We start from the raw sequence: 12,104 nt of genomic DNA on the forward strand, positions 1-12,104 counted from the left end.
CCCTTTCCTCACAATGCTCCATGACCCCTGTCATCACAACGCTCCATGATCCCTTTCATCATAATAATCTATGACTCACTTCATCACAATGCTCCAGTACGCCTTTCATCACAATGCTCTATGACCCCTGTCATCACTACGCTCCATGACACCTGTCATCACAATGCTTCAAGACCCTTGTCATCACAATGCTCCCGGACCATTGTCATCACAATGCTCCATGACCCCTTTAATCACAATGCTCCATGACCACTTTCATCACACTGCTCCATGATCGCAATCATCACAATGATCCATGACCCCTGTCATAATAATGCTCCACTACCCTTTTCATCACAATGCTCCATTACACTTGTCATCACAATGCTCCATGACCCCTGTCATCACAACGCTCCATGATCCCTTTCATCATAATAATCTATGACTCACTTCATCACAATGCTCCAGTACGCCTTTCATCACAATGCTCTATGATCCCTGTCATCACTACGCTCCATGACACCTGTCATCACAATGCTTCAAGACCCTTGTCATCACAATGCTCCCGGACCATTGTCATCACAATGCTCCATGACCCCTTTAATCACAATGCTCCATGACCACTTTCATCACACTGCTCCATGATCGCAATCATCACAATGATCCATGACCCCTGTCATAATAATGCTCCACTACCCTTTTCATCACAATGCTCCATTACACTTGTCATCACAATGCTCCAAGCCAACTCTCATCACAATGCTCCATGACCACATTCATAACAATGCTCCATAACCCGTTTCATCACAATGCTAAGTGGCCCTTGTCATCACAATGCTCCATGACCCCTGTCATCACAATGCTACATGGCCCTTGCCATCACAATGCTCCATGACCCTTCTCATCACAATGCTCCATGACCACTTTCTTCACAATGCTCCAAGCTCCCTGTCATCACAAGGCTCCATGATCCTTTTCATCATAATAATGCACGACTCCTTTCATCACAATGCTCCAGTACGCCTTTAATCACAATTCTCAATGACCCTTGTCATCACAATGCTCCATGGCCTTGTTCATCACAATGCTCCATGACATCAAAATTCTCCATGACTGCTTTATCACAATGCCCCATGATCACTGCAATCACAATGATCCATGACACCTTTCATCAAAATGCTCCGTGACACTTTTCATCACAATAATCCATGACCACTTTAATCACAATACTCCAGTACACATTTCATCACAATGCTACATGCTCCCTGTCATCACAATGCTCCATGGCACCTGTCATCACAATGCTCCATGACACTTGTCATCACAACTCTCCATGGCCTTGTCATCTCAATGCTCCATGCCCCCTGTCATCACAATGCTTCATGACCATTTTCATCACAATGCTCTTTGGTCCGTGTCATCACAATTCTCCATGACCCTTGTCATCACAATGGTCCATGGCACTTATCATCACAATGCTCCATGCCCACTGTCATCACAATGCTCCATGACCACATTCAACACAAAGCTCCATGACACGTTTCATCACAATGCTAAAAGGCCATTGTCATCACAATACTCCATGGCACTTGTCATCACAATCCTCCATGACCACTTTCATCACAATGCTCCATGCCCCATGTCATCACAATGCTCCATTATCCATTTTATCACAATAATCCATGACCCCTTTCATCATAATGCTGCAGTACGCTGTTCATCACAATACTCCATGCTCGCTGTCATGACAATGAACCATGACCCCCGTCATCTCAATGCTCCATGTCCCCTGTCTTCACAATGCTCCTGGACCCCTCTCATTACAATGCTCCATGACACCTCTAATCACAATGCTCCATGCTGTGGTCTTCACCAGGCTCCAAGCCCTTGTCATCACAATGCTCGATGGCCCCTGTCATCACAATGCTCCATGACAGTTGTCATCACAATGCTCCATGGCACTTGTCATCACAATGCACCATGTTCACTATCATCACAATGCTCCATGACCACCTTCATCACAATGCTCCATGACTCCTTTCATCACAATGCTCCATGACACCTGTCATCACAATGCACCATGACACCTGTCATCACAATGCTCCCTGACCACTTTCATCACAATGCTCCATGACCCCTGTCATCACAATGCTCCATGATCCCTTTCATCATAATAATCCATGAACACTTTGATCACAATACTCCAGTAAGCCTTTAATCTCAATGCGCCATGCCCCCTGTCATCACAATGCCACATGACCCCTGTCATCACAATTATCCATGACTCCTTTCATCACAATGCTCCATTACCACTGTCATCACAATGCTCCATGAAACCTATCATCACTAAGCTCCAAGACACTTGTCATCACAATGCTCACTGACCTCTGTCATCACAATGCTCCTTGACCCCTGTCAGCACAATGCTCCATGACCCTTTTCATCACAGTGCTCCATGACTAATTTCATCACAGTTCTCCATGATCGCAATCATCACAATGATCCATGACCCCTTTCATCACAATAGTCCATGACTACTTTCATCACACTGATCCATGACGCCTTTCATCACAATGCTCCAGTAACCCTTTCATCACAATGCCAGATGACCCCTGTCATCCCAATACTCCATGGCTCTTGGCATCACAATGCCAAATGACCCCTGTAATCACAATGCTCCATGGCCCTTGTCATCACAATTCTCCATGCCGCTTGTCATCACAATGCTCCATGCCCCCTGTCATCAGAATACCCCATGACCCCTTTCAACACAATGCTCCATGGCCCTTCTCATCACAATGCTCCATGACATCTGTCATCAGAATGCTCCATGACCCCTTTCATCACAATGCTCCATGACTACTTTCATTACAGTGCTCCATTATCGCTATCATCACAATGATCCAGGACCCGTTTCATCACAATGCTAAATGGCCCTTGTCCTGACAATGCTCCATGGCGTTTGTCATCACAATGCTCCATAACCCCTGACATCACAATGTCCCATGACTCCTGTCATCACAATGCCCCATGACCCCTGTCATCACAATGCTCCGTAAACCCTGTCATCACAATGCTCCATGCCCCTTCTCATCACAATGCTCCATGACCACTTTCATCACAATGCACCATGTCCCATGTATTCACAATGCTCCATGATCCTTTTCATCATAATTATGCATTACTCCTTTCATCACAATGCTCCAGCACGCCTTTCATCAAAATGCTCCATGACCCTTGTCATCACAATGCTCCATGACCACCTTCATCACAATGCTCCATGACCCGTTTCATCACAATGTTAATGGCACTTGTCATCACAATGCTCCACGGGGATTTTATCACAGTGCTCCATGCCCTCTGTCATCACAATGCTCCCTGACCAGTTGCATCACAATGCTCCATGACACCTATCATCACTAAGCTCCAAGACACTTGTCATCACAATGCTCCCTGACCACTTTCATCACAATACTCCATGACTCTTATCATCACAATGCTCTATGGCCCTTGTCATCACAATGCTCCATGACTCCTTTCATCAAAATACTCCAAGACCCTTGTCATCACAATTCTCCTTGACCCCTGTCATCACAATTCTCCATGACCCTTTTCATCACAATGCTCCATGACAAATTCCATCACAGTCCTCCATGATCGCAATCACCACAATGATCCTTGACCACTTTCATCACAATGCTCCATGATCCTTGTCATCACAATGCTCCATGACACTTGTCATCACAATTCTCCATGACCCTTGTTATCACACTGCTCAATGCCCACTGGCATCTCAAAGCTCCATGACCACATTCATCACAATGCTCCATGACCCGTTTCATCACAATGCTAAATGGCACTTGTCATCAAAAGGCTCCATGGCGCTTATCATCACAATGCTCCATGACCCCTTTTATCAAAAGGCTCCATACCCCCTGTCATCACAATGCTCCATGACGATTTTCATCACAATACTCCATCATCGCTATCATCATAATGATCCATCACACTTTTCATCACAATGCTCCAGTACCCCTTCCATCACAATGCTCCAAGGCCCTTGTCATCACAATGCTCCATGGCACTTCTCATTAAAATGCTCCATGACCCTTCTCATCACAATGCTCCATGCCCCCTGTCATAACAATGCTCCATGACCACATTCATCACAATGCTCAGTGAATCATTTCATCACAATGCTAAATGGCCCTTGTCATAACAATGCTCCATGGCATTTGTCATCACAATGCTCCATGCCTCCTGTCATCACAGTGCCCCATGACACCTTTTATCACAATGCTCCATTACCCTATTCATCACAATGCGCCCTGACCACTTTCATCACAATGCTCCATGACCACTGTCATCACAATGCTCCATGAACCCTGTCATCACAATGCTCCATGACCACTGTCATCACAATGCTCCATGAACCCTGTCATCACAATGCTCCAAGACCCTTGTCATCACAATGCTCCATGACACCTGTCATCACAATGCTCCATGACCACTTTCATCACAATGCTCCATGATCACTATCATCACAATAATCCATGACCCCTTTCATCACAATGCTCCAGTACCCCTTTCATCACAATGCTCCATGGCCCCTGTTATCACAATGCACCATGACCCCTGTCATCAATGCTCCATGCCCCTTGTCATCACAATGGTCCATGGCGCTTGTCATCACAATGCTCTATGCCCACTGTCATCACAATGCTCCAAGCCACCTCTCATCACAATGGCACATGACCCCTTTCATCACAATGCTACATGACAATATTGATCACAATGATCCATGACGCCTTTCATCAAAATGTTCCATGGCCCATGTCATCACAATGCTCCATGCCCACTGTCACCACAATGCTCTGTAACCCCTGACATCACAATGCGCCATGACCGCTGTCATCACAATGCTCCATGGCCTCTTTCATCACAATGCTCCATGACCACTTTCATCACAATGCTCCATGATCGCTATAATCACAATGACCCATGACCCCTTTCATCACAATAGTCCATGACTACTTTCATCACAATGCTCCATGATCCTTTTCATCACACTGATCCATGACGCCTTTCATCACAATGCTCCAGTAACCCTTACATCACAATGCCAGATGACCCCTGTCATCCCAATACTCCATGGCTCTTGTCATCACAATGCCAAATGACCGCTGTAATCACAATGCTCCATGCCCCTTGTCATCACAATTCTCCATGCCGCTTGTCATCAAATGCTCCATGCCCCCTGTCATCAGAATACCCCATGACCCCTTTCATCACAATGCTCCATGGCCCTTCACATCACAATGTTCCATGACATCTGTCATCAGAATACTCCAGTACCCCTTTCATCACAATGCTCCATGACCACTTTCATCACAATGCTCCATTATCCCTTTCATCACAATGCTCCATGAACACTTTCATCACAATGCTCCATTATCACGATAATCACCATGATCCAGGACCCGTTTCATCACAATGCTAAATGGTCCTTGTCCTGACAATGCTCCATGGCGTTTGTCATCACAATGCTCCATAACCTCTGTCATCACAATGCTACATGGCCCTTGTCATCACAGTGCTCTATGTCCCCTGTCATCACAATGCCCCATGACCCCTGTCATCACAGTGCTCCATGGCCGTTGTCATTAAAGTGCTCCATAACCCCTGTCATCACAATGCTACATAAACCACGTCATCACAATGCTCCATGCCCCTTCTCATCACAATTCTCCATGACCACTTTCATCACAATGCACCATGCCCCATGTATTCACAATGCTCGATGATCCTTTTCATCATCGTTATCCATTCCTCGTTTCATCACAATGCTCCAGCACGCCTTTCACCATAATGCTCCATGACCCTTGTCATCAAAATGCTCCATTGTCCTTTTCATCACAATGCTCCATGCCCAGTGTCATCACAATGCTCCATGACCATGTTCATCACAATGCTCCATGACCCGTTTCATCACAATGTTAATGGCACTTGTCATCACAATGCTCCATGGGGTTTTCATCACAATGCTCCATGACCCCTTTTATTACAATGCTCCATTACCCCTTTCATCACAATGCTGGCTGACCACTTTCATCACAATGCTCCATGACACTTCTCATCACAATTCTCCATGCCCCCTGTCATCGCAATGCTTCATGACTACTTTCAACAAAATGATCCATGACACCTCTGATCACAATGCTCCTTGACCCCTCTAATCACAATGTTTCATGCTGTATTCTTCACCAGGCTCCATGCCCTTGTCATCACAATGCTACATGACCCCTTTCATCACAATGATAAATGGCCCTTTTCATCACAATGCTTCATGACCCTTGTCATCACAATTCTCCATGACCCTTGTCATCACAATGCTCCATGACTCCTGTCATCACAATGCTCCATGACCACTTTCATCACAATGCTCCATGATCCATTTCATCAAAATGCTCCATGACTGCTTTCATAACAATTCTCCATGATAGATATCATCACAATGCCCCATGACCCCTGTCATCACAATGCTCCATGGCCCTTGTCATCACAATGCTCCATATCCCCTGTCATCACAATGCTCCATGACTCCTCTCATCACAATGCTCCATGACCGCTTTCATCACAATGCTCCATGATCACTATCATCACAATATTCCATGACCCCTTTCATCACAATGCTCCAGTACGCCTTTCATCACAGTGGTCCATGGCGCTTGTCATCACAATGCTCTATGCCCACTGTCATCACAATGCTCCATGACCACATTCATCACAAAGCTCCATGACACGTTTCTTCACAATGCTAAAAGGCCCTTGTCATCACAATGATCAATGGCGCTTGTCATCACAATGCTCCATGGCCTTTATCATCACAATGCTTCATGACCCCTGACACCACAATGCTCCATGCCCAATGTCTTCACAATGCTCCATGACCACATTCATCACAATGCTCCATGAAACGTTTCATTACAATGCTCCATGATACCTTTCATCACAATAATCCATGACCCCTTTCATTACAATATTCCAGTACACATTTCATCACAATGCTCCATGCCCCCTGTCATCACAATGCCCCATGACCCCTGTCATCACAATGCTCCATGGCCCTTGTCATCACAATGCTCCATATCCCCTGTCGTCACAATGATACATTACCACTTTCATCACAATGCTCCATGACCCCTCTCATTACAATGCTCCATGCTGTGATCTTCTCCAGACTCCATGCACTTCTCATCACAAGACTACATTACCCTTTTCATCACAATGTTAAATGACCCTTCTCATCACAATGCTCCGTGACGTTTGTCATCACAATGCTCCATGGCCCTTCCCATCACAATGCTCCATGACAACTGTCATCACATTACTCCATGAACCCTGTCATCACAATGCTCCTTGACCCTTGTCATCACAATGCTCCATGACCGCTTTCATCACAATGCCCCGTGACCCCTGTCATCACAATGCCCCATGACCCCTGACATCACAATGCTCCATGGCCCTTGTCATCACAATGCTCCATATCCCCTGTCGTCACAATGATACATTACCACTTTCATCACAATGCTCCATGACCCCTCTCATTACAATGCTGCATGCTGTGATCTTCTCCAGACTCCATGCACTTCTCATCACAAGGCTACATGACCCTTTTCATCACAATGTTAAATGACCCTTCTCATCACAATGCTCCTTGACACTTGTCATCACAATGCTCCATGACAACTGTCATCACATTAATCCATGAACCCTGTCATCACAATGCTCCTTGACCCTTGTCATCACAATGCTCCATGACCGCTTTCATCACAATGCTCCATGACCACATTCATCACAAATCTCCATGACAGGTTTCATCAAAATGCTCCAAGACGAGTTTCATCCGAATGCTCCATAACCCCTGTCGTCACAATGATCCATGACCCCTGTCAATACAAAGCCTCATGACCCCTGACATCACAATGCCCCATGACCCCTGACATCACAATTCTCCATGGCTCTTGTCATCACAATGCTCCATGACACTTGTCGTCACAATGCTTCATGACCCTTGTCATCACAATGCTCCATGGCTCTTGTCATCACAATGCTCCATTACCCCTTTCATCACAATGCTCCATGACACTTTCCATAACTTGAGCTGGAGACCTACCTCCATGAGTTCTCGCAAGTGATGCACCGGCTCCACTCCCAGGAAGGTGCGGGCGCGGGGCTGCACGCAGGGGGCGGGGAGGGCCCGGGCTCTCCTGTGGTCCTCACGCAGGCCCTCGCCATGGGATTCTTCTGCTGATGTCACCCCGATTGTGGCGACGCCCTCGGTGTCAGTTTCCATCATCAATCCCCACGCACTGGGCACGTAAACAACGGATGTGGATATCCTCGAGACTCTGGAGGCAGGAAGCCCCAGATCAAGGAGTCAGGAATAGTTCCCTGCATGTTAAATACATGTATTCAAGAGTTGCCTTTAAAAAAGACAAAAGAAAAGAAAGGAATGTTGCATGCAAGTATCATGACAGCCGGTGATGGGAACCAGAGGGTAGGCTCTGGGGCCGGGAGCGCAGCGCCCTGTGAGGCCCTGGGTCTGCTGCCAGTCTTGGTGGAGGCTCAGCAAGTGCCAGTGACTTCCCCACGGGCGGGTCCACAACTGAGCGTCTGAGCCCAGGACCCAGTGCTCGTTCAGTCTTCCTGCGGTCAGCCCTTCGTCCTGAGAGCGATGCTCTCACAGGTTGCACCAGACCGCGTAGGGACACTTTACTGAGCTGTGCAGCCGTCACTACTGCCCTGTTTTGGAACATTTCCCTCACCCCAAAAATGTCCCTCATGCACTTAGTTATCATTCCCTCCCCTCCCCTGCCCCTGACAACCAGGAACCCACTCTGACTCTGTGGATCTACCTGTTCTGGATGTTACTCCTCAGTGGGGTCACACCCTGTGTGTCCTTCTGTGTCTGACTTCTCTCCCTTAGCATCGTGTTCTCAGGGTGCATCCACGTGGCAGTGAGTGTCAGGGCTTCACACCTTTGCATGGTTGAGGGCCAGAAAAAAGACAAAAGAAAAGAAAGGCATGTTGCCTGCGACGCTGCTGACAGCCGGTGATGAGAACCAGAGGCTAGGCTCTGATTCCGGGATCGCCGCGCCTTGTGAGGCCCTGGGTCTGCTGCCAGTCTCGGTGGAGGCTCAGCATGTCCCAGTGACTTCCCCACGGGGGGGTCCCCAGCTGAGCGTCTGTGTCCAGGACCCAGTGCTCGTTCAGTCTTCCTGTGCTCAGCCCTTCGTCCTGAGAGTGATGCTCTCACAGGCTGCACCGGAGCACGAGGGGACAACTTAATGAGCTGTGTAGCCGTCACTACTGTCCTGTTCTGGAATATTTCCCTCACACCAAAAATGTCCCTCACGCCCTTAGTTATCATTCCCTCCCCTCCCCTGCCCCTGACAACCAGGAAACCACCCTGACTCTGTGGATCTACCTGTTCTGGACGTTTCCCCTCAGTGGGGTCACACCCTGTGTGTCCTTCTGTGTCTGACTTCTCTCGCTGAGCATCGTGTTCTCAGGGTGCATCCAAGTGGCAGCGAGTGTCAGGGCTTCACACCTTTGCGTGGCTCAGGGCCGGAAAAAAGACAAACAAATAAAGTCACGTTGCCTGCGACTCTGGTGACAGCCGGTGCTGAGAACCAGAGGCTAGATTCTTGGGCCGGGAGCGCCGCGGCCTGTGAGGCCCTGGGGCTGCTGCCAGTCTCAGTGGAGGCTCAGCAAGTCCCAGTGACTTCCCCAAGGTGGGGTGCCCAGCTGGGCGTCTGGGCCCAGGACCCAGTGCTCGTTCAGTCTTCCTGCAGTCAGCCCTTCCTCCTGAGAGCGATGCTCTCACAGGCTGCACCAGAGCGCATGGGGACAATTTACTGAGCTGTGCAGCCGTCACTACTGCCCTGATTTGGAACATTTCCCTCACCCCAAAAATGTCCCTCATTCCCTTATTTATCATTCCCTCCCCTCCCCTGCCCCTGACAACCAGGAACCCACCCTGACTCTGTAGATCTACCTGTTTTGGACGTTTCCCCTCAGTGGGGTCACACCCTGTGTGTCCTTCTGTGTCTGACTTCTCTCGCTGAGCATCGTGTTCTCAGGGTGCATCCACGTGGCAGCGAGTGTCAGGGCTTCACACCTTTGCATGGCTGAGGGCCTGAAAAAAGACAAACGAAAAGAAAGGCACATTGCCTGCGAGTCTGGTGACAGACGGTGTTGAGAACCAGAGGGAAGGCTCTGGAGCCGGGAGCTCCGCGCCCTGTGAAGCCCTGACGCTGCTTCCAGTCTCGGTGGGGCACGGGTCGTGCAATACCCCAGGAGCTGCTGGACAAGCTCATCAAGTCCCGGCTGGCCAAACCCGATGCGGCTGGGACGAGGGAAAGGAAAGGTGCTCCCGGACCGCCTGGCTGGAAAGCGCGGCCTGGACACAGTGCCAGCCCCCCGTCTCCTTCCTCCCACCCTCCATGCCTCTTCAACCTGCACCAGATCGTCCTGGCCAAGTTGGACCATGCCTTGCACATGCAGACGCCCTCGTACTCGGTCCAGGAGAATGCCCGCCTCTGTGAGGAGATCCTCGGGGACCCAGCCACGCCAGGTATTTAAATGCACGCCAGGCCCTCCTTAGCGGTCGGTTGGTGGCTACTGCCCAGGTCAAGAGGATCCTCTGGTGGTGTGTGAAGGGGTACCGACTGACGGGCTCTGGCCGAGGCCCGCTGACCTCTGGCCTCTTCCTGCCTGGGTTCCTGGGCTGGTCCCTCCAGCTGTGGCCCTTGGAGTCCAAGGGTGGGTTGGGCCTATCTGCACGTGCTTTCTGGAGAGCCTGGAAGAGGCAGTAGAGGGCTTCATACCCCAGACGGAACGCGTCGATGAGGTTTGCCCGTACATGGCGGTGCGGTGTGGAGACTCAGCTCACACCCTCGTAAGCACTTTAACATGCACTCTCCCCATGCTGGAGGGCGAGCCCTGATTCATCCCTCGGAGCCTCAGGCAGCTGTACTTGTAAGAGGCTTAGGGGTGAACCCTCGTGAGCTTCAGCAGAAAGTTGGCAAATATTGCTTTGTTTCCCTCCACTGAGTTGCCCGCAAGGTCCCCGTTTTCTAGAAGTGTTGGGCCAATACTCCCTCTAGTGGCAGGGGACTCAGACAGGGCTGCTTTGAGGCCCCGGCTCTGGGGAAGGGGCATGGCGCGGCCAGGGGGCTGGGCAGGAGCCTCTCCACGTGTGTCCCAGGGACCCACCTGCCTGCGACCTTCGGCCACCTGGCAGGAAGCTTCGACGCCCAGTCCTATGGCTACCTGTGCAGCGAGGTGTACTCCACGGACACGGTCCACACACTTTTCAAGCAGGAGGGCGTCCTGAGTGGCAAGGTGAGAGACCGGCCTGCCGTGCAGACTAACACGAAGATCCTTGGCCTGGGCCTAGATGCTTGTGCCGCCCACCTGGGACTGCCAGGCTCTGAGGACCCTGCCCTGGACCCCCTGCTCCCCTGCCCTTTGTTGAGTCACAGCAGAGGTGGCCACCCCCACACCCTCAGTGAAGGGCGTGCTCCACCCTCCTGCAGCCCCGCCCCCTCGCGTCAGGTTGCCATGGACTACAGAAGCTGCATTCTGAGGCCAGGGAGCTCCGAGGATGCCAAGGGCATGGTGAAGCTCTTCCTGGGTTGTGACCCCATGCAGGACGCCTTCCTCCTGAGCAAAGGGCTGCAGGTTGAGGGCTGCAAGCCGCCGGCCTGCTGACAGCATGGGGCTTTGCCCACCCAGGCGGGCCGGCTGCCTTAGCGCCCCGTCGGGGCGGGGGAGGGGCTGTGTGTCGTCCCAGCCCCTGAGTCCCCGGTGGCCAGCCTAGGCCAAAAGTCTCCACCTGGAAGTGTCTGGAGAGCCTGGCATCAAGGCTCCCCCTTGTTGCACTAATGCAATCCCTTCCTGGGGAGCTTTCCTGGTAACAAAACGGTTCTTTGAAAACGCAGCCATTAATAAAAAGACTCTACCCCTGGTCTCTGCCTGACGTCCCTTCCACCACAGGAGTGGCACGAGGGCTGTCACACTGGAGGGAGTTCTGACCTTGGTCGGGAATCAGCCCTGGG

The 12,104-nt window shown here is 50.3% G+C and overlaps 1 protein-coding gene across 1 annotated transcript; it reads left to right on the forward strand.

Moving 5' to 3' along the window:
• The first annotated feature begins 9,066 nt into the window (after window positions 1-9,066).
• On the forward strand, window positions 9,067-11,757 carry LOC137760716 (thimet oligopeptidase-like). The gene is made up of 4 exons (XM_068537626.1): window positions 9,067-9,285; window positions 10,309-10,618; window positions 11,252-11,388; window positions 11,602-11,757. The coding sequence occupies exons 1-4, from the start codon at window positions 9,067-9,069 to the stop codon at window positions 11,755-11,757; spliced, it is 822 nt and encodes a 273-aa protein (XP_068393727.1).
• The last annotated feature ends 347 nt before the right edge of the window (window positions 11,758-12,104 follow it).

This window comes from Eschrichtius robustus, chromosome 3 (assembly GCF_028021215.1).
Source record: "Eschrichtius robustus isolate mEscRob2 chromosome 3, mEscRob2.pri, whole genome shotgun sequence".
Taxonomy (NCBI): domain Eukaryota; kingdom Metazoa; phylum Chordata; class Mammalia; order Artiodactyla; family Eschrichtiidae; genus Eschrichtius; species Eschrichtius robustus.